The following is a 21,810-nucleotide window of genomic DNA, read 5'->3' as shown; positions in this document are numbered from 1 at the left end:
CCCCTTCCTTTAAAAAATGCCGCCTCCTGGTGATGTCACTACTACGGCTCTGTGTATGTCACCAGGACAGAAAGTCAGGGAAATTTCCCCAACAGTAATAAGGTTTTAAAACAAGGTGTGAATATAGCTCTGAGGGGCATCCTAATCACACTAGCAGCGCTCCAATGAATTCTTAAGGAGAATCGTATACGACCACTACAATACATATATAAAATACATTCAGTATTTTATATATGTATTGTAGTGGTCGTATACGATTCTCCTTAAGAATTCATTGGAGCGCTGCTAGTGTGATTAGGATGCCCCTCAGAGCTATATTCACACCTTGTTTTAAATTTATTCTATTTATAGCAGCTGCTATCTTATTTGTCAGCTTTAAGCTAGCGCTGGGTGAGTGGGCAGTTTTTTAATTACTTACTCCTTTTTGTACAAGTAATAAGGTTTTGTTGGAGTAAGGCTTTAACATACAGTGCCTTTTTCACAGATTTGATGTATGTTACAAAGTGTATACAATGTGTATCTGCAGTCAAATCTTAACAAGAGAGAGAGACTGTTACAAAGTGTTTCTGAGAGAGAGAGAATGTTACGTTTTGACTGCAGAAACACTTTGTAACATTCCATTTCAGAGAGAGAGAGAGACTGACTCTAGGCTGTGATTTATAATCCGTTCTAACTAGACGCTACAGCAGCAGACATCCACATTACCTTCTTCTACAGCGAACAGCACATGGAAGGGAGGAGGTGGGTGCAACGATTCAGCATTAGGCGCGGAGGAGGATAAGATCCTTTGCATTCTAAGTCCCCGAGCCGTCTAGCGACCACTGTAGCTCACAATGAAGCCCCAGTGTAACCAGCATAGGATCGCAGCAGTCAGCAGCACACATACCCGCAAATGACAGGGAAGTGAAGGACTCACTTTTAACTGATATCAGCATACATTTTCGGCATCCTTAACCCCCTATCGGCCGAAATTGGATACTCACATTTTCGGCCGAAATTATCGGTGGCCGAAATTTCGGTGCACCTCTAGTTTTATGCTATTGAAGGCCCAGAGTGTGTGGACAACATCAGTGAAGTCATCGGTAAGGCGAGGCAGCAGCAAGCAGCAGCAAGCAGCAGAGGAGCTAGACACAGCCAGCACGCAAGGAGCAGGCCCGGGGACATCGGTTTTAGAGGTGCCAGGTAAGTGGAGCAGTGAGTCCACTGCACATTTCCTTTCTCGTACCGCCCTAACGCCCCTGAAAATGACAATGTGGACTGACCCGCTGACAGAACTTTACAGTTGAACATGGCAAACATGTATAATACATGTCTGTAAGTTTGCTATGTCCAGCTGTAAAGTTCTGTCAGTGTGTCAGTCCACATTGTCATTTAAGCTTTATGCTTTTAATCTCCATTGTCAGGAATATTTCATGTTTATGCATTTGACGGCCGTTGCCAGCAATATTTCATGTTAATGTTGATGCCCATTGTGAGGTGTACTTTGTTTGTGAGTTTGATGCTCATTGTCAGGAATATTTCAAGTTTGTGTTTGATTTCCATTTTGGGAATCAAACGCATAAACCTGACATATTCCTGACATTGGCCATCAAACGCATAAACCTGAAATATTCTTGACCATGGGCATCAAACGCATAAACATGAAGTATTCCTGACCATTTAACTTGAATATTTCATGATTATTCATTGGATGTCCATTGTCAGTAATATTTCATGTTTATGTGTTTGATGTCCACTGTCAGGAATATTTCAGGTTTATTTTTATAGGTCATGTTAAAGGGACTCTTCAGCTTCCTTGTCGGAAGTACGCCTAAGGACTTTTTAGCATCTAGATGAAAGTCCCTAGTCAGATTGAAACGTTGACGCTCATGTGTATTGTATTTTCAACAAATAAAACAAATTGAATTTGTAATAAGGCCTCTGGAGTGCATTCTAAGATAGATAGATAGATGGTGTATGTGTGTATGTATGTATGTATGTATGTATATATATATATATATATATATATATATATAAAAATTGCGTTTTATAGTTGGCCCCCCTACTTTTGATCCCGTCCCCCCATGTGCCCCCCCTAAATATAAAAGCTGGAGACGCCACTGTTCCACATATATATCATTATATTGTTTCACATATGATTGTTGGGCAGAAAATGCAGACTGGAGTTTTTTCTACATTGCTCCCATTCTGAAATACACTTATTACTTTTTAAAACCGGTCAAAATGATTTTTTAGAAATCAAGAATTTTTTCGTGACACTTTATACAATTTTTTAATAATATACATTTTTACTTTTATTACTTTACAATAATAATAACTTTTTCACTTCAAAGTCACTTTTATAAGGCTTTCCACACATATTCTTTTCATTTATATCAGACATACATATATCAGATATACGATATATGACAAAATGCACTACTAATATTGAGTATGTTTTTTTTATTCTGGATCGTTTTTTATTCTTGATTGTTTTTCACTTTAACACTCATCACTAAGATATTTATCTGATTTATATTTATGTAAAAATGTAAAATGTTTTTTGCACAAGTGTGTTTAAGTTTGAATTTGTTGGGGTCATTCTGTCTGTGCAATCTGGCCATGGATTCCCAACAGCTGACCGATGGGAGGAACAACTAGCTTGGTGACTCTAATAGTTGCCAGCTGTATGTATGGGGTGTATATATGGCCGGTGCACATCCAGAGTGAATTTGGTGATGAATAAGCGACATATCCAGTCGTGAAACGCGTCCACCGATTGTCCTGCATTCACAGTGTGTACTGTACCTGCCATTTGATTGATGTGGAATAAAGATACTCCTTTCTTTGAAAATTTCATCGGAAGTGCGGTCATTCCTTTTTGTTTGAAAAAAAAAAACCACAGTCATCACTACAGCAAGATTGACGCATAGAGGAATACAATTTATGTCATGAGTGTGTCAACTATTGACAACTCTTTGCGGTTGTCTAAAATCTATTCCATACATGTCCCCTGATAGGGGACGTAACAGGGATTAAACTGATAAGAATAGTACTACTTAACACACCACTCATATAGGATGGCACAGTAGATTGCACGGCGCACGCGCAGTGCCCAAAATTGGAAGTAAGAGGACAGACCAACCATCTTTTTCCACCTCCCGGTTCCTAAAATCTATTCCATTCCATACACCGGCCCCTGATAGGGGACGTAACGTAACAGGGATTAAACTGATAAGAACAGATTTTTTTAATTTAAAAAAATGAGGACAGCCTCTGCGGAGCTAGGTATTTTTTGGCCGCGTTACTGAATGCTCATGCACAATGGCTGTAGGCTCATGTGTCCATTTGAGGAGGTGACAAACCTGGTCAGCCAAACCCAAGGCAACATCATCAACCTCATCCCATATGCGTTTTTTCTGGAGCGTGCCCTGCGAAGAGTACTGGATCAGGCCGTAGATGAGCATGAAGAGGAAGAGTTGTGGTCCCTATCACCACCAGAAGCAGCCTTGTCATTGTCGATTGCTGGACCTGTGGCAACGCAGAGAGAGGAGTCTGAAGAAGAGAAGTCAGAGGAGGAAGGTGGCTTTGAGGAGGTGGAAGACCAACCACAGCAGGCATCCCAGGGGGCTTGTTGTCACCATTCAGGGACCCTTGGTGTTGTACATGGCTGGGTGGAGGAAGAGACCTTCAATGACGTCAGTGAGGACAAGGAACGGGACATGGCTAGCTTGGTATCCAACCTTGTGCAAATGGACTGACTGACTGACTGTTAATTGGGTGTCAGGTCGCCTGTGGCCAGGTGACAACTGCACCCTGTTGGAGGCAGGGGCGCAGCGCAAGGTAGTGAACCCGATAGCAGACTGCTGCGGATGGACCGGAACGTGAGCCCAAGATTCCCCAGGGCGCGGAGTCTAAGACCCAGCAGGTGTTCACCAGAGCCTCTAGATGTGAGGATGGACTTGGCTGCAGCTGGGCCCAGGTCACGGCCCCTGGGATCCCCCAGGTCACGCTCCATAGGGAGAGAAGGGAAGCAGCCACTCAGGACACACGGAATGGTGATGGGTAAGCCGAGGTCGGGGTAACAGGCAGACAAGGGTAACCATGGGACAGGCCAAAGGTCAGGGTAACAGGCAAACAGGAATAGTCAGAGACAAGCCAAAGTCGGTACACAGAACAGTAGATCAAGCACACAGGAAACAGGAAACTAGCACTGTTGAACAGCAAAGCATACCTGCAGTGCACTGGTTAATATAGACTTCCTGGAATGGCCTGGGGTGGAGCCAAACAGGGAAGAGAGATGATAAAAGCAGCCAGAAGGAAGAGTCTGGCCCTTAATGCAGACATGAGGAACAGGTAAACTACCAGACATTATTGCATGTCCATGACAATGGGGAGTTTGGTCTGTCACTGTGAAGCGGGCGTAACCCTTACCGGAAGACGGTGGTAGAAGCCCTAATTTCTGGCTGAACGGATTCATACCAACTCCCCCTACTGGACAAGTGGACCGGCCGACTCTGGCTGAAGGGACTCACACAAACTCCCCCTACTGGACAAGGTAAAAAACCCACTGTGTTACAGATGGGATATTTACTATGGAGATGGTATTTTGAACATAGCAAAAACCATTGTGTTTTCTCTGATACACAGATTGTCCAATACCACAAACCACAGAGAGAATAAGGTAAAACAAATTCACTTATTATCACTGAATATGAATCCAGTAAATTTATTTTTGCTGCGAGACCACCTGATGGATATAAAATTATATCCTCTAGGGAGGACAACCTGCCACAGAAAACAAAATAGTTCAAGGGAAGCTAGCTGTCACCTCTGGATTATGTGAGTACTCACGAGACCCAGATATGTGGCAACTTACCCCCAGGAATAAATATATGATTAACCCTTTTTCATATAAAAAATCTGGTTTCTTTCAGCAAAAACGCCCACCGTACTTCATTTTTCTTGGGGATCCTGTTGCTACCCTGGAGAAAAAGAGAGTGGTACCTCCATATACACTGATCTTAAGACTGCACAAAAAACAATATGTAAGCAAAAAATGTCGATTATCACATACAGATTATACAACTTAAAGAATCTACCCTGTTCATATGGTACTAATAATGACTAATATCATTATAGATATGGTGAACCCTTGAAAAAGGCATGGCCGAATAGGCAAAAGCCAAAACACGTTGGAATTTAGACGCCCCCTGAAACATCCAAAAACAAATGGATGTCAGGGAATGTGTTTCTAAAAAGTCACCATAACCACCAGTGTCACACCTTTACTTTCTTGCACTCCCTCACAGATGGGTACCTCACCCACCCAGCACTAATAATTTATCTGTATGAAATTGTAAATAAATGTTTTTTTACGGAAAACTTTGCAAAAATCGCATAATCGCTCGAATTGCATTTCTTTGAAACTGCCTCAAAGTCCCACCCCCCCACTGGCCTGAGGAACCAAATATTTTTGTACTAACCCTTACACTACCTGATCGATACAACATCATACCTGATCGTATACACACACTGGATGTTTTAAAGCACGTTATTCCAAACAATTTAGGAATGTTAGGTGATTTATGCCCTGTATGGATTAAAACCCGACTCTGCGTCAACTACGTAATTTTCCATGGGAGTTTTGCCATGGATCCCCCTCCGGCATGCCACAGTCCAGGTGTTAGTCCCCTTGAAACAACTTTTTCATCACTATTGTGGCCAGAAAGAGTCCCTGTGGGTTTTAAAATTCGCCTGCCTATTGAAGTCTATGGCGGTTCGCCCATTCGCGAACATTTGCGGAGGTTCGCGTTCGCGAATGGCAAATTTTAGGTTTGCGACATCTCTACTCTGAATCCTTCGGTTCGCCTCTCGTACCTGGGGATGGTCCTGGACTCTGCTCAGGCGAAAGTCTTTCTTCCGGAAGACAAGCTCTGGACCCTGCAGGGTGAGATCAGGTCCCTCAGGGACAACAATCTCTCCTCTCTACGGGCCTGTATGCGGTCCCTGGGTCTGACGGTTTTGGCTTTCGAAGCCATCCCATTTGCTCAATTTCACACGATAACTCTGCAAGCAGAGATTCTCGCCAGGTGGGACAGAATGCCTCAGTCGTTGGACATGAGGATTTCTCTGAGCCACCTCGCAAGATCGGAACGTTGGTGGTGGCTCCGGTCACCAACTCTGAGACAAGACAAGTCCTTCCGGCCTCTGCTGTGGACGGTGCTCACCACGGACACCAGCCTGTTGGGCTGGGGTGGAGTTCTGGGCACGCTTTGTGCCCAGGGGACATGGTCAGTGGAGGAGTCCTCCTTACCAATAAACGTCTTGGAGCTCCGAGCAATCAAACCCTGTCTGTTCCATTGGTCAACTCGGCTTTGGGGTTTTCCGGTCCGGGTACAGATGGACAATGCCACAGCAGTGGCTTATATCAATCCCCAAGGGGGCACCAAGAGTGCCCAGGTGGCCAAGGAAGTGGCCGAGATCCTGTCTTGGCCTGAGACGCGCGTTCCGGCGATTTCCGCTGTTCGCATGCCGGGTGTGGAAAACTGGCAGGCGGACTATCTGAGTAGCCAGACCTTGGACCAGGGAGAATGGTCCCTGCATCCGGAGGTGTTTCACCTCCTGTGTGCCCGGTGGGGGACTCCGGACGTGGATCTGTTCGTGTCCCATCTCAACAAAAAGGTGGGAAGGTTCGTGGCCAGAACCCGCGATCCTATGGCGGATGCCACGGACGCGTTAGTGGTGCCTTGGCACCGGTATCGGCTGATTTATGCCTTCCCTCAGATTCAACTGTTATCCAGGTCCCTCCGCAGGTTGGAATCGGAACGGATGCAGGTCATTCTGGTGGCCCCAGATTGGTCGCAACAGTCTTGGTACGCAGACATCATGCAGATGGTCGTCGAGCCTCCCTTCCGCTGAGAGACGATCTGTCTCAAGGGCCGATCTTCCATCCCGCTTTACAGTCTCTGGCTTTGACGGCTTGACTGTTGAAAGCCAAGTCTTGAGGGACAAGGGTCTCCCGAATGCTGTCATTCCTACCTTATTGAAGGCTTGGAAAGCTACCTCTAGAAAAATTTACCATCGCACCTGGAAGGCGTATATTGCCTGGTGCCAGTCGCATGGTTTTCATCCCTGCTCCTTTTTGGTGGCGAGGGTTTTGGCCTTCCTGCAGGAAGGTGTGGATCAGCGTTTGGCCCTGACCACGATAAAAGGTCAGTTGTCGACCTTGGCCATTCTTTTCCAGCATCCCTTGGTGACTAATTCCTTGATTCGCACCTTTATTCAGAGAGTGCGGCATCGCGGACCGTGTGAAAGAGCCCTAAGGGGGTGAAAGTTCCCGGTATTGAAGTGTATTGTTTTCAGTGCCATATACAGTAATACATGTAAGCTTAAAACTCACTTTACTGACTATACCGTAATTAATAACAGCTGCATTTCTTTCTGTATTCCTTTTGGATGTGTTCCAACAGATTTATTTCCTGGGGGTGGTGCCAGAAATACAAATTTTCAACAGAACTTTTAAGAGCTCTGTGTATTATAGCTCAGGAGAAGTGAAACTAACAGTACAGAAGCCGCGCCCGCTCTCAGAGGAAGGTGAGTACACAATCTGCTTTTCACAACTACAATTTAAAGTGTATGTAAAGCCAAAACATTTTGCTGTTGTTTTGGACAGAGTGTAGAAAGGATGAAACACATTTTAGATTTTTACTGCTGTTGTGTCCCCACTGGGGAGTAGTGTAAGTGCCGGTTCACATTTGTGCGATGCGGGAACGCTGCGAATATACAGCATCGCATCCGCACCCCTGGCAGTTCACACTGCCATATGTGATATGCTGGGGGTATCAATTTAAGGTCAACGACACCCCGTGTCAGATCGCAGATCGCAGTGCGATCTGCAAGTTCGCACAGAATCAGATCTCACTAGTGTGAACCACCATGCAATCCGATTCTGCTGCAGACCAAAAAAAGGGTCCTGTGCGAGTTGGGAGCGATTGCGGTGCAAATTCAGCCATACAAACTGTATGGCTGAATTTGCACCGCACAGAGATCGCATGTAATTTTAGGAGCAGTGCGCTCTGAATTACATGTGATCTCTGTGATCGCAGAAATGTAAAATGGCACTTAATTCTGACATCAAATTTTGATTTTGTTTTAGTTATAGTCTTTTCTCATTAGGAATTGTAGGTCTAACATGTTAGGTTTATAAGTAACTAGAAAAAGATATGGCACAGCAAACAGATCAAACCACAGCCTTATGGGCCATACACTTTCAAACACTTTCAACTTGTATGCAATCTGGCAGGCCCTTACACTACATAGAAAAGGTAAATCTGAAGGAAATCTAACCACAAAAGTTGGATAGTGTGTATCCAGCTTTAGTGGTGTGTGGGTCAGTCATTATGCACGCTATCCTCCCCCCCCCCCCCCCCCCAAAAAAAAAAAAAAAAACAATTCCTAACAAATGCAAGCAAAAGATATGACCTCTACCTTACAAGCAAACCAGCCCAAACTAGTAAATGTCTTTTTATGACATAGGCAGAGGCGGCTCTAGGCTTTGTGAGGCCTTAGGCAACATTTAGACATGAGGCCCCACTGAATCCCTTTGCAGAGGTTAAGTTGAGAGAGAGAGAGAGAGAAGACTCCTCACATCAGAGTACTCACTGGGAGGTAGGAGAGACAAGGGAGGGACTGGATAAATGGATGGATGGATGGATAGATGGATCAGACTCAATCTTTCCTCTTCTGGCTGCTGGGCTTCAAACTTCCCACTCAAGCATCCCCTGGTGGGCAAGCACAGGAGGAGAGGGCAGGAGGAGGAGGATCAGAAGGAACTGTCAGTGCTGGCTTTGCTGAGCAGCTGTATCTTGCTGTGATCAGGGCCGGTGCTAGACTATTTTGCGCCCTAGGCAAGACCAGCTAATTGTGCCCCCCCAAAAAATAAAAAAATCTAAATAAATTCACTAATACTAGCACCAGAACTCCTGCATAACATTAAACTGATGACCTATAGGGTCTTTTCGTGTGTGCACTCATGAAACAGCGAAAAACTTCAGTACCCTATATTTTGTCATAGGCAGCACTCAATAAGCCCCTGCAGGACATCAGGTTAGTGTTATGCAGTAGTTCTGATGCTAGAAATATTGCTGTCAGTCTGGCGTGCGCGGTGATGCATAACATGTGCAGGGCATTCACATGCATTTTTCTTTTTTGTGTGTGTCTTGGGGGGGGGGGGGGGGCTCTAAAAGGTTTTGCTTTTATATGTGTCTCTTTTAACTTTCATTCCCATTAGACAGAGGATAGACAGAGGACCAGTAGCCCCCTATGTGGTAGCATATAGGTGACAGGTACTCTTGATTAGACAGAGCCAGGTGGACAGGAGAGGGAGGGTGCAGCCAGGTGGAGGGGGGAATGCAGCCAGGTGGAAAAGAGAGGGGGTGCATCCAGGTGGACAGGAGAGGGGGTGCAGCCAGGTGGACAGGAGAGGGCAGAGCCAGGTGGACAGGAGAGGGCAGAGCCAGGTGGACAGGAGGGGGGAGTGCAGCCAGGTGGGGGCTGGACAGAGCAAAGTGGGCAAGAGAGGGGGTGCAACGAGCTGGAGGGGGAGATGTAGCCAGGTGGACAGGAGGGGGGGGTACAGCCAGGTGGGGGGGGACAAAGCCAGGTGGACAGGAGAGGGGGGTGCAGCCAGGTGGGGGGGGGGGAGGACAGAGACAGGTGGACAGGAGAGGGAGGGTGTAGCCAGGTGGGGGGGGGGAATCCAGCCAGGTGGAAAAGAGAGATGGGGTGCAGCCAGGTGGACCGGAGAGGGCTGAGCCAGGTGAACAGGAGAGGAGGGTACAGGCGGGGGGGGGAGAGCCAGGTGGACAGGAGAGGGGGGGTTGCAGCTACAGAAGGTGGAGGGGGGATGCAGCCAGGTGGACAGGAGAGGAGTGTGCAGCCAGGTGGGGGGAGGACAGAGCCAGGTGGACAGGAGAGGGGGGGGTGCAGCCAGGTGGAGGGGGGATGCAGCCAGGTGGAAAAGAGAGAGGGGTTGCAGCCAGGTGGACAGGAGAGGGCAGAGTTAGGTGGGGGCTGGACAGAGCAAGGTGGGCAAGAGAGGGGGGTGCAACCAGGTGGAGGAGGGAGATGTAGCCAGGTGGAGAGGGTGGAGGGTACAGCCAGGTGGGTGGAGGACAGAGCCAGGTGGACAGGAGAGGGGGGTGCAGCCAGGTGGGGGGAGGACAGAGCCAGGTGGACAGGAGAGAGGGAGGGTGCAGCCAGGTGGAAAGGAGAGGGGGGTTGCAGCTAGCTAGACAGGAGATGGCAGAGGGTACAGCCAGGTGGGGGGGGCAGAGCCAGGTGGACCAGAGAGGGGGGGTTGCAGCTACAGAAGGTGGAGGGGGAAGGCAGCCAGGTGGACAGGAGAGGAGTGTGCAGCCAGGTGGGGGAAGGACAGAGCCAGGTGGACAGGACTGGGGGGGAATGCAGCCAGGTGGAGGGGGGATGCAGCCAGGTGGAAAAGAGAGGGGGGTTGCAGCCAGGTGTACAGGAGAGGGGGGTGCAGCCAGGTGGGGGGAGGACAGAGCCAGGTGAACAGGAGAGGGGGTGCAGCCAGGTGGGGGCTGGACAGAGCAAGGTGGGCAAGAGAGGGGGGGTGCAACTAGGTGGAGGGGGAGATGTAGCCAGGTGGACAGAAGAGGGTGGAGGGTACAGCCAGGTGGGGGGAGGACAGAGCCAGGTGGACAGGAGAGGGGGGTGCAGCAAGGTGGGGGAGGACAGAGCCAGGTGGACAGGAGAGGGGGGGTGCAGCAAGGTGGGGGAGGACAGAGCCAGGTGGACAGGAGAGAGAGGGCACAGCCAGGTGGAGGGGGAATGCAGCCAGGTGGAAAAGAGTGGGGGGTTGCAGCCAGGTGGACAGGAGATGGGGTGCAGCCAGGTGGACAGGAGAGGGCAGAGCCAGGTGGACAGGAGGGGGGAGGTTGCAGCTACAGAAGGTGGAGGGGGGATGCAGCCAGGTGGACAGGAGAGGATTGTGCAGCCAGGTGGGGGGGTGGGGGGGAGGGGTTGAGGACAGAGCCAGGTGGACAGAAGAGGGGGGTTGCAGCTACAGAAGGTGGAGGGGGGATGCAGCCAGGTGGACAGGAGAGGAGTGTGCAGCCAGGTGGGGGGGGGGCAGAGCCAGGTGGACAGGAGAGGGTGGAAGGGGTGCAGCCAGGTGGGGGGGGGGGTGGACACAGGGCCGGTGCAGGAGAGAGAGGAGAGAGGAGAAAGACTGGTAAGTCACAGTGCTCACTCACTTGGAATGGTACCGGGTGCGAGCGAGATGTTATTGTAGCTGCAGGCATGCTGGAGGTGGAGAGGACAGAACAGAGGGGAATGGATCCTCTCCACCTAGGACAGTTGCACTTCCCGAACTATCACCTGAGCACAGTGACAGAGCAGAGAACAGAGGGGTCATCGAAGGAGAGAGGTGGAGGAGAGGAGCAGGTGAATGGGTTTTCTGAGTCCCTTACATAGCAGGATGAAGACAGAGGATGTAGCATGTCTGAGCAGAGGGCAGGAGCTGTCCAACTTTTCATTTAACAGGCAGATGATTGATTGCTAGGACCGCCCATACTAACAAATCACAAGCTTTTTAACTTGAAAAGTTGGACAGCTCCCTCCTTCTGCTCGGAGCATTCTGTCTTCTATTAGCTGTGTAAGAATGAAATTGGCGGCGGAGGAAGGAGGAGACACATAGGCAGTCTGCCATTAAGAGATACCACAGCACTTGTCACCGGTGACCTGCACATACTCCTCCTCTCCTCCAGCCTCGCATACCTGATCAGGGCGGGCCAGGCGCAGTCATCTTGGAAGCGGCAGCACCTTCTCCCCTGCTGAGGGTGGAGTTAGGGGCGGGGAGGGAGTTCTCTGTGTCATCTAATGCATGCAGTCCACCTGGCAGCACAGCTGAAGTGCTCACTCCTCACCGCAGCATACAGCCAGCAGGATGGCAGCGTTGCGCTCTGGGACCCAACGCTGTGCTGATGAGATCCTTGCTGCCAGGCTCAGAGGCGGCTCTTTAACTAGGCAAATTAGGCGGCTGTGAGGCCCTTGTAAGTGCGAGGCCTTAGGCGACTGCCTAATTTGCCTAATTAAAGAGCCACCTCTGCTTGCGGCGGTCGGCAAGTGGTTAAATTTTTATATAAGTTCCTATACATTTTTTCATATATATTCTTATTAATTTCACTTTATTATTTATGGTTGTGATTATTGAAAATAATCATTTTATTATCATTTTCTTTGATCATCTATGGGTGTTTTTATATATTTGGGAATGACTGACCCTATTGAGTTGGATTAGTGGTACAATACTCTTTTTTTCACTTGATTTTTTGATGTGGAGACACTTTTGAGGTGTTGGCAGCAGCTACTAACATATCTAATTTCTTTCATTTATGCTTCGCAGCACATAAGAATTTTCTTAATGTACAAGCATAGGGGGAATGTACAGAAATATTACAAAACTTGGTATAAATTGTGATAAATGGAGTAATTCTTATTTAACCCTTGATTGAAATGAAGGAAAATATGTATAATGTATGGGGAATAGTATATAAGACTATAATATAGATATGTTAACAGATGGAGAAGGACGGTGACCAGATTGAGTGTTTGTAAGAATTGTAGTGGTTGTTGAGAGAGTTATAAGAAGATATTATGTGAACATATTGTTAATGGTAACTGATATATTTTATCCTAAATGTATGTACATTTTGTAAGAAAGAGTAATTAAAAAACAGGTAGAGATGGGAATGGGTACTGAGTGGAATATTTAGACTTCCTTTAAATGAAGCGATGTCCAATCATCAGCTGCCAGAGTTCATATCAGACATGTTCACATGTTCACAAGCACAGCACTGGAAAAGGCAGTTGGGTAAAATTCTCACAATCACCAATGATGTTCTAATACTAATCCAAATTGCAGGAGAAAGGCTAGGCAGCAGTCCTTAGTCAATGGAGCTGCAGGTGTTGTGGTGAGGTTTCACCCACTAGATGCAATTTTATTTAGTCAGGACTCAAGTGAACAGACCCCTTTCCCTTAAGGCAAGACGGCCTACCAGTACTTAGATGCCCCTGGGACTTATAAACAATGCTAGAGTGCCTGGCCACCACGCCATGGCATGCGTGAACTGAGCAAAGCAAACAACTACTTGCGTTTGATAGACAGGCAGAGTGGTTAAATGACAGCCCAGGTACATGTAGGCAGGCAGAGTTTAGAGAGTAGTCGATATCTAAACCAAGGTCATCAACGAGGGAATCCAAACTAGCAGGCATGGAAGACAAAACAGAGAGCTTATAATAAAAATCAGCGCTAACTAATAAAAGTCCTATACAGTATACTCCAGTGTATATAAATGTCATTCCAAAAGTTCTCAATCTTTCCAAGTCCAATGTAGACCAAAGACTTCAACACCATCCTCTCTGGTTATGAATCATTTGCAGTGCTTCACTCAAAATGGTGAATAATCTAAAATTAAAAAAAAAAAGAAATTGCTATGTAGTGTAGTATGTCTAACCCAATTTGTGTATTTATTTATTTTTTTAATTACAATGAACTGTTTAATTAAGACAAAACTATTGAAAGATACAGAGTACCATTCATATTTTAAGTGCAGTATGTAACATTCTGAAGTAAACACTGGTATAACATGATTAGAAAACCCCACACCAAAACTCTCCAGCACAATACAACAGTAATCAGCAAGGTATGTAAACAGGATAAATGAAAAACTACAAGTTCACATTACCCAAGGAAACAGTGCAGAATGCCTGTCTACATAACAGCTGCTAAACATATACAGGTGGGGAGAACACTGATGGGATTAACTCTGAAATGCTGGGGCTGCATTCACAGACAGAAAGGTTCAGTTCTCATCTTTGCCTTCTCTTCCCTTCCAGATTTCTTCTCCTTTCTTCTCCAGCTCTCGCAATCATTCCAGCTTTGCAGCTATCTGGGCCTCCCTTTTTTCCTTGTTGGTCTCCATTTTAGTTGTTAATTTTTCTTCCGCCATTTTGCTGAAATTATTATTCTCCTCTTTAACTTCTTTCTCATGTTCTCTCTTCTCAGCAAGCTGCTTCAAGATTTCAGCTTCATGTAACCTACTCCTCTCCTCCGTTGCTTCCAGCTTCTTTTGAATTTCTTCCAGTGAGCATTCCCTTTTCTTTGGAGAGGAGATTGAAAGTCTGGAGCAGCATCAGTAGATGGAGGGCTCAGGATAAGCCTGTCCAGAAGCACGCTTTTCCAGCTCTTTCACTTTAATGTCACTATCAGCCATGACTGAAAAGGTAGAGAGAAGCCACCCAGAAGCTGTATCTGACGATGAATACCCAATTTGTGTATTAACAATGCGTTTATAATGTGCTTACATCAAAATCATAAAAAAATCTCTACTGGATCATAAAATATGTTCTTATATACAGTATATACCCTTACCTTTCTAGTTCTCAAACAAAGCCTTCCGTAACACTCCAGTGCAGCTTTTCCTCTGTGTCTTTATCTCCCCTCCGGAAAGTTCTTCCTCCAAATGGCTGTCAGAAGCTCCCAAAAAGGAAGTATAAGCACATAGTGTAATACTGCAGATAGCTTAATCACCACAAATTATAATTCATGCTACTCCCAAAATTGCATTTATATATGTGTATACTGTATCTCTTTAAGCCTAGTACTGATCCCACTGTGCAGGTATTGGTGCATCAATCACTCTATATACCTTACCAAATGTAAAATTATCATTGAACCATTAGTCAGTCCTCTCTGATGGGGATTCCTCCCTCTTGCATGCAGAATTATGCATGAAAGTCTCCAGAGAGGGAAAATAAAACTTTTCAGCACTTCCATTTTTCAGAAGTTCCAACTTTACTTATGAAGGAAGCGCTTACTGAATAGCATTTTGGTAAGGTGCAGGGTATAAAAGTTGGTTGAAGACAATGTTTTCACAATGGTTATGGCACTTGATTATGCGTGTTATTGCGGGTGGTATGACACTACTGCACAGTTTATAATTTTAAAGCAGTAGTACACTGTATATTTTATTTACCCTTTTTCGAGGCTTTCAATCATAACTAGAGAGGATGTTGTTGAAGTCTTTGGTCTACATTGGACTTGGAAAGATTGAGAACTTTTGGAAAGACATTTATATGCACTGGGGTATATAGGAGTTGTATAAGTTAGTGCTGATTTTTATGTTTATTGTATTTCCCCAACAGAACTGTAGGTTCCTCTCAGCTGCTGCTACAATTAAAGAATACACTGGGATAGTCCCTAAATTATATTTAAGTAACATCACAAGCATTAAACTGCAAGCTTGGTTGACTTAAAACAGGTTTGGTCTCCACCCAGAGACTGACCACATCAATCACCTTGCTAGTAGAGAAAATGACAGGGAGAATGTATCAGAACCAAAACCAGGATGCTGAAATGAGACCAACTGCTGTCAAGGATCAGGAGCGCTACATGCTCCTGACATAAGGCCGGCCCCAGACGGTTCGAATCCTGCTGAACTGGTGGATATTCGAACCATGTATTGGCAGGCTGAATGTACCCAAGATGATCGATTAATTAACTTGGGTACAACCAGCCTGGCAGATTTTACCTGTGATTATCACTAGTGGCTGTTATAGTCACTAGCAATAAAAACGGAGTTCTCCCAACAGGGAAGAATTCCCCTGTCTCCCTGCCAGGAGAATACATTGGCTTGGCGGGAGGCATTCCCCTGTCAACACTGTTTGTGTTGATGGAGGAATCAAGGGAATTTCTTGTGTGCTTTCTGTTTGTTCTATATCCTCCAGATGCAATGCTGCAGAACAGAAAGAGATAACAACAGGAGGAAGAGAATTCATTTACAAATCTCTTGGAAGAAGAAAATTGCTGTATATTATTTTTAAATGCTACAATACGTTTATAACTTAATTTCTCTGAAATTTACAGACATGGAGCCATTTGTAGATAAACATCGTGAGGAACTTATAAGACAGGTGACTGTGGTGGATCCCATCCTAGATGATATTAAGGATCTGCTGACTACAGAACATTATGATTATATACAGAGCAGAAAGACCTCTCAGGAGAAGATGGAAGCTCTCTTTGGTTATGTCAGTGGCTGGAGTGATGGAGACAAAGAAATATTGTATAAATCACTAAAACAACATAATGAACAGATCATCAGAGCCCTGGAAATGAAAGAAGGAGGTGAGTCTCCCTTTTAGGCCTCTTTCACACTTCCGTTCAGTTTTTTTGCTCTGCTCCGGTGCTTTTTTTTTTTTTTCACGGAGCGGATGACACTTGTGTCATCCGCTCTGTATGTCCGCATATCATCCCATCTGTTTGCGGATGATATACGGACATAATGTATGTCTATGGGCATTGCGGATGTCAGCGGATGACACCGCTGACATCCGATTTTGCATCCGTTCCATTTTTTAAACGGAACAAAAATAGGGTTCTGTTCCGTTACAAAAAACGGAACAGAGCTAAAAGGACGAAAATCGGATGTCAGCGGATGGTCATCCGCTGACATCCGCAATGCCATTGACATTAATTATGTCCGTATATCATCCGCAAAAAAAATAGGATGATTTACGGACATGAGGAACGCCCGTGTGATAGGGCCCTTAATTCACAACTAGTCATCAATATCATGCAGCATGTTCTCATCCAGAGACCTTATGTATCAATGTGTCCTGATGAAGAACCTAAGTCCTTTCCTTACAGTAACCAATCTGACTTTCAGGGCAGGTATGATGGAGGAGTAACAAAAATAAACGAATAAACCTTGCACTAAAAAAAAAAAATGAATACATTAAAATGGAAATAAAAATGAGAAGCAGACTGCTGCATCTTTAAATTTCCGAATAGAAGAAACAAATTTAAAATAAAAACTTGTAAAGGACTGCACTGTCTGCTGTCTCTACCCCAACATTAAAGTGAAAGTGATAAAATGAAACCATGTTGCTACAATCGTGTCAAAATATATTAAAGATTAACCAATGTTACATACTATCCACCAGTGTATATATAAATAAATCAATAGATGAAAAATCAACAAAAAATGTCCATACAAAGTTCCAGAATGTGTTATGCACTTATTCAACACAATGATTTGGACCTAATCCAGGGTTAAAATCATGTGCCATAAAAAAAATCAACATAAAATGTCCATATAAAATTCCAAAATGTATAGTGCACTATTTCAAATAGTGAATAAACACAATCGAATGTTGCTCTAATCCACGGGTGCCCAAAAAAATGTAAGCCTCTTGCCAGAAATTCATGTTCGCTAAATTATAGGAGATTATAAAAAGCATAGGACTCCCCACAGAAAGCAAATCCTGTCTCAGCGGCAGCACATTCCAGATCTGGTGAATTAAGATACAGGCTGGTCCTGCAACCCCAGATGATGCCTGTTACAGTGAAACGCGTCAGTTAACACAGGAGTTGTGACGTCACTACGTTGCTGATCCGTTGGTTGAATCGGTGGTCAGATCCTATCCTTTTCATCGCTTGTTTTTTTTTTTAAAGGTATTTTATCAATAGAACACAAAAACACAAATAACAAATCCGATACAGGTAAAGGAGGGCATCAGAGGAACTAAACATTTTCCCAAGAATCATACAGACAGAAGTGCAGACAAATAAAGCAATATCACACCAAATATAGTACAATAAACAGAAGGTACAGCACCCGACTCCCTCCCCCCTTGCACCTCCCCTTCCAACCAGAAAAACTTTTTTTTTTTTTTTTTGGTTTTACCCCCTGAAACTTTTTTTAGGAACAAACAATAACGTAACCCTTCACAAAGTACATTTTTGCACCAAAATCAAAGATAGTATCCGACCCGCCGTATATGGATAACACCACTGCCGACACAACCCCCGTCACAGCAAACCACCTCAGGAAGCAAGGCTGCAGATAAGGAGAGATGGTGCATCATAACCGACAGTGCAGATATTCTCTAGTCTACCATCCCAAGGACCTATACCTCACGTGACCCCAGAACCGAGTCCAGCCACGAGGACCATACCTTGTTAAATTTTTTCGGTGAACCCCGAGCCAAATAAGTAAGCTTATACATGGGGAGAGCATTATTGACCAATTCCACCCAGGCGGCAACCATAGGCGGCGCATCCTGCTTCCATCGTAGAGCAATTCGTTTCTTGGCATAAAAAAAGAGAATATACAGCAGAGTTCTCTGGGACTGCCTTAGACCCTCCTCCTCCAGATTTCCAAGCAGGCATCTGTCCGGGGAGCAAATATTCGGCAGTGCCAATTTGTCCGCAATAAAAGTACACACCCCCTTCCAAAAGGATTGGATCAGCGAGCATGACCAAACCATATGGAAGAAGTCCCCCCGAGCCCCCCGGTATCGGAAACACGACGGGGAGGCGAGCCTCCCCATCGCAAACAGACGATAGGGAGTGTAAAAGATTCTATGTAAATAATTCAACTGGATAACCCTATCTCTCGCAGCTATCAGCCCATGGAACTGAGCACTGAGGAGATCATCCCAGTCCACCAGTTCCAGCTGGGGCACATCCGCTTGCCACTTTGCCCGAAGGGACGCGGTCTTCCCCCCACCATCACCAAGGATCAGCCCATAGTATTGGGAGATAAGTTTAGTATGATCGGGATCCATCAATTCCCTTTCCAGTCTAGTCGGAGCTAGGTAGACCCCCCGAAGTCCAAACTGGGCTGCCACCGCATGCCGGAGTTGCTGGGACAAAAACCAACATGTCGAGGGAACCCCCAGCTCCGCCCTCAATTCCGCAAAGGTCTTAAACTCATGATTCACAAATAGCTGATGAGCATATTTCAAATCAAATCCCGCCCATCGTCTAGGAAATTCTAGCTTATACAAATCCGGCAGCCCCGGATTGTACCACAAGGGGGCATTAGGGGACCTATTAAAGGGAGAACCCCCCGTCCTAGCATTACAAATATGGACGATCTTGTGTGATAACCTAAGAATGTCCGCACCCTCTACCGGATAAGGCCCTTTCCTATACAGTGAATTCAATAGCGCCTCGTAAGATCCCATCACCACCGCCGACGTGGTAACCGCTGCATTCGGCAGGTCAGGGAAAAACCAGGCATGTACATGTGTCAATTGAGCAGCCAGGTAATAGGCCTGGAGGTCCGGAGCCGCCAGACCCCCAGCATGAGCAGGGAGTTTTAGCGTGCCAAGGGAAATCCGTGCCGGCTTTGCTCCCCAAATAAAGGAGATCAGCAGAGATTCAATACCGGCAAACAGCCGCTTGGGGAGATACACCGGCGCCTGCCAAAATAGGTAGAGAAAGCGGGGCAAATAGATCATTTTAAATATATTAATTCTACCCATCAAGTTAAGCGGTAATTTGCTCCAGGTGGACAAGGTTTGTTTCAAACGCTGTACCATCGGGACAATATTATTGTCAACATACACACCTACCGGTTGTTGGACGATCACGCACAGGTATCGAAATTTAGTCACCACCTGGAGCCTACGTGGGAGCCCCAGGCCAGAGGCTTGGTGCGGGTCAAAGGGGAAGGCCACCGATTTATCCCAATTAACCTTAAACCCTGAAAACTTCCCGAAGGACTCTACCACTTCCAAGGCGGCATCCAATAACTCTCTCGAGTCAGCTAAATAGAGAAGCATATCGTCAGCGTATAAGGACGTTTTCTCCTCCAGCTCCCCCACCTGACAACCCCCGAATCCTCCCATCACATCGAAGCAGAGTCGCCAGTGGTTCCATTGCCAGAGCAAACAACAGGGGGGACAGGGGGCACCCCTGTCGAGTACCCCGACAGATGGAAAATTGTTCTGTAACCCTGTTGTTGACCCGCAGGCGCGCCACCGGCGAGTCATAGAGTAATTTCACCCATCTAACAAAATTCGGGCCAAATCCCAGTCTACCCAATACTGCGAATAAATAGGGCCATTCCACCGAATCAAATGCTTTATGGGCATCCAAGGACAAGATCAGTCTAGTGTCCACTCCAGAAGGTGGAGTCTGTAAGTTGATAAAAAGGTGACGCAGGTTTATGGCCGTAGAGCGTCGGGGAATGAACCCAGTTTGATCTGAATGAATAATCTTAGAGATAACGTCATTCACCCTACGGGATAAAACTTTTGCCAGAATCTTAATATCAACATTAATCAGGGAGATAGGCCTATATGACTCGCAGTAATTCGGGTCCTTATTCGCTTGGGTATCAACACTATCAAAGCCTCTCGGAGGGAGGCCGGGAGCGTCCCACTCTCAAAGGCTTCAGCATAGATCGTAGACAGTCGCGGGATCAGGGTCTCCGAGTAAGCTCTGTACCACTCAATCGGAAAGCCGTCCAGCCCCGGCATTTTATTGGCTGCAAAAGATGAGATCGCAGCCTCAATCTCCTCAGCAGCAATAGGTTCCTCAAGAGACAGACTATCTTCCGCCTCAAGCGTCACCACCGGGATATCCTGCAAGTAAGAGTCCAAATCCACCTGAGAGTAGGCGGCCCTAGACGAATATAAAGACTTAAAGAAATCTAGAAAGTCTCCCGCTAACTCTGTACCCTCTGTACATAAACGGTGCTGGCCATCGTACACACCAGGAATGGCCGTGACCGGATGCTCAGAGCGAGAGAGATACGCCAAAATCTTACTATTTTTATCACCGTATTCAAATACTCGTTGCTTTTGGTAGAGCAATTTTTTCTGAGTCTTTTCTATTAAAACAAGATCCAACTGTGGAGCACTATCCCGCCATATGGAGTAATTAGCTGAGGAGGGGTTTTTAACGTATTCCATTTCGGCCTTAGTCGCTTCCGATTGGAGAGATTCCACCCGGCAGGCTCTATCCTCCCTGAGTTGTTTAATCACACCAGCCACCGAGCCCCGCATGGTAGCCTTAAAGGCATCCCACACAATAGCACCAGAAACCGTCTCCTGATTGACCAGCCAGAAGTGAGCAATCTCCTTTGCAGTGATATTGAAAAAAATTTCTTCATTGAGCCACTGAGGGCTAAGACGCCACAAGTTATAACCAACTGAGGAGGAAAGGCTAAGCCTAATCAGCATAGGAGAATGGTACGATATGGCCCTGGGCAAGTAGGAGACAGACAATAAGCTCGGAAACAAGTCAGGGGAGACCAAACACAGATCCAGCCTGGAGAGGGTCTTATAAGAGGCCGAGTAACAAGAGTACTCCCTAACAGTCGGGTTCCTCCACCTCCAGCAGTCCACCAGCTGGTATTTTCCAACCGAAGCCGCTAGAGAAGAGGAAGCCGATACATCCCCCGGATACCTATCCAGGGCAGGCGACATTACAGCATTAAAATCCCCTGCTATCAGCAGGGGTCCCTCAGCCACCTGGAGTAGCTGAGCCATTACCTTGTCCCCAAATGCCAGAGTGAATGGTGGTGGGATATAGAAAGACAAAAAAGTATACACCACATTATCAAGCTGCAGCAAAACAATGACATAGCGCCCATAGACATCAGTAACAACATGTTTCACCGAGCATTTAAGTGAACGAGCAACCAATACAGACACCCCCCCGGCATGAGTAGAGAACATGGAGTGAAAGCCATGCGCCACAAACGCCCGCTTAAGGGCCAAAACTTTGGACCCCGTTAAATGTGTTTCCTGTAGAAATATCACATGGGGCTTATATTTATGCAGGTAGTTAAAAACCAAGGCCCGTTTCACTTTGTCGTTAAGCCCCTGGACATTCCAGGAGAGTATATTTCAATTGTCCACAGCCATGACAAGAGAAATACCAGTCCCAGTCCTGTGAGCTGTGCAGCAGCTACAGCGGGAAACACCATCATACAGTAAAAAGAAAAC

The 21,810-nt window shown here is 46.1% G+C and overlaps 1 protein-coding gene and 1 pseudogene across 2 annotated transcripts in view; one reads left to right on the top strand and one right to left on the bottom strand.

Annotated features, from left to right (window-relative positions):
- The window catches only part of LOC309558513 (uncharacterized protein), a gene marked incomplete at both ends in the record, with an annotated part of 379,547 nt that extends 362,177 nt beyond the window's left edge, over positions 1–17,370 (top strand). The window contains 2 exons of the mRNA XM_082261593.1: positions 15,932–16,192; positions 17,291–17,370. Coding sequence (XP_082117719.1) covers positions 15,932–16,192; positions 17,291–17,370 — 341 coding nt within the window. The remainder of the gene's footprint in view (positions 1–15,931; positions 16,193–17,290) is intronic.
- On the bottom strand, positions 13,564–14,279 carry LOC309558039 (stathmin-1-A-like; annotated as a pseudogene). Its single transcript has one exon. The product of its transcript is annotated as a stathmin-1-A-like (transcript).
- Positions 17,371–21,810: the final 4,440 nt, after the last annotated feature.

The sequence above is a fragment of the Pelophylax lessonae genome (genome assembly GCF_965119305.1).
Source record: "Pelophylax lessonae genome assembly, chromosome: 6".
Lineage (NCBI taxonomy): Eukaryota > Metazoa > Chordata > Amphibia > Anura > Ranidae > Pelophylax > Pelophylax lessonae.
Note: the sequence above shows the minus strand (reverse complement) of the source record. Positions and strands in the feature narration are given on the sequence as shown.